Source organism: Mesitornis unicolor, unplaced genomic scaffold (assembly GCF_000695765.1).
Source record: "Mesitornis unicolor isolate BGI_N332 unplaced genomic scaffold, ASM69576v1 scaffold50804, whole genome shotgun sequence".
NCBI lineage: Eukaryota > Metazoa > Chordata > Aves > Mesitornithiformes > Mesitornithidae > Mesitornis > Mesitornis unicolor.
In genome coordinates, this window is record NW_010181761.1 from 18544 (window position 1) to 20257 (window position 1714).

General features: G+C 48.4%; 1 protein-coding gene across 1 annotated transcript in view; it reads right to left on the reverse strand.

Moving 5' to 3' along the window:
- The window catches only part of LOC104539862 (CLIP-associating protein 1-like), a gene marked incomplete at its 3' end in the record, with an annotated part of 6197 nt that extends 4518 nt beyond the window's left edge, over positions 1-1679 (reverse strand). The window contains exons 1-3 of the mRNA XM_010183506.1: positions 1617-1679; positions 776-854; positions 420-523 (exon numbers count right to left, since the gene is read on the reverse strand). Of these exons, the coding sequence (XP_010181808.1) occupies positions 420-523; positions 776-854; positions 1617-1679 (246 nt within the window). The remainder of the gene's footprint in view (positions 1-419; positions 524-775; positions 855-1616) is intronic.
- Between the last annotated feature and the right edge of the window lie 35 nt (positions 1680-1714).

Here is a 1714-nt window from a genome sequence, read left to right on the forward strand (position 1 = left end):
TTTTTTCCAGCAAGCATATACTGTAACATATCCGGAGTTTAAACATAAGCTTTACATCCATCCAAACAGAACAGAACAAGAAGTAGAAAAGCATTTTTAGATCTAATTCTTTGTTCTGCACTGACTTCACAGTAACTGCCCAGTAGCTAAAATGGTGCTTTTGCTTACAGAAAGGAAGCACCTTCCTAGGACCCAGAACAACTACACTGACATCCACCCATCCCATCCTGACACTCACACTCCAGGTGTACCCCGACATACAACAGCATTCTCAATTACAGCAAATATCTCATAACAAGGCATAGGGAGATGAAGCCATTTCTGACAAGGCCACGGAAGAAAATCTTTCTGACAGAGAAATGTTCTCTTTTTTAAGCAGCCAGTCACTCTCATGCACTGCAAAGGGCTGTCGAGCGTACCTGAGGGTTAGCAGCTTGTTCCATGATTTTTAGCAGCAAGGTCTGATCCTGCTCCCTCACCGAGTCCTTAGAGTCTCCCAGTCTATCAAGTAAACTTGGCAGCACTGAGGAAAGAAAACACGGATATCCAAATCCCTTCAGAAAACCGTTGCAGTGTCACAGCCCCTCTGCTCTCCCCAAGCCAAAGGAGGGACAAACCCACCCACCTTTCAGCAGAGGCTGAAGAGCCTCCTGAGTGCTCTCTAGGGGAGAAACAAGGCTTTATATACAAGGCCATAATGCTTCGTGTACAGCAGCCGAAGAGGATCCCACCAAAGTGATGGAGACATCCCTCCACTCACACACAGACCCCTTACCTGTGCCAATCTGGGCCTTGAAGCGATCCTGCAAGCGGGACACCAGCGCTGAGAGGATGTCAATGCCCAGGAGAACCACCTGCAAGCACAAGATAGACAGCGTTTGAGCACGCAGCCCCTCATCTCTGGCCCTGGCTGATGTACTCGAGAGGCAGGAGCCCTGGGAGAAGGGCCCCTTCCCACCCACGTCATTGGCACCGCTCACAGAGGTCATGGGTTGCACAGATGCACACAACCCCCCCTTGCATGCTCTCTAACATGCAGCCAGGGGGAGTTATCAAACAGCAAAGCCCCCAAATTATTGCTCCCTGTGACGTTTCCAATCCAAAACTCACTACAGAGAATCTGGCAAAGCCAGCAACTAATTGCTGTATGATGCTAAATTCATATATACAAGCAACATACACATACCGTACATGTAACAATTTCAGTATCTGCTGTAACTAACATTTCTAATTAATTTTAATTATTACACATAATTAGTAAACTCTGTGCACTAACAGCTGCCTAATTATCTGCTTGTAGAAAATTAAACGCAACACTTTCACGACATAACTGAAACTCAGGGAAAGGCCCTTTGTTGGAGAGACGCTTCAGGACTGGCAGCAGATCAGAAAATCTACTCTGATTAACTCCATTGAATAACAGCACAAAAAATCCCTATCATATACTGAATATACTGCATAGTTTGTAGAATAAATATTTGGCAAGACCCTATAGATGATGACAGCTCTGCTATGAGACAGCTCTGCGTATTTAGTGAGGTGGGGAAGTTGGTGTGACAGACAGCCAGGCTTCCGAGGCAGTGACACCAGGGCCGCGGCGGGCGAGCACCCCGCACATACACCCGAACGTACCGACGCGGCTGCTCGCTGGACGGACGGCAGGGGGCGCGCTCCGTCATCGCCACCGCGCGGCGCAGCTGGCCAGCCCCTTATG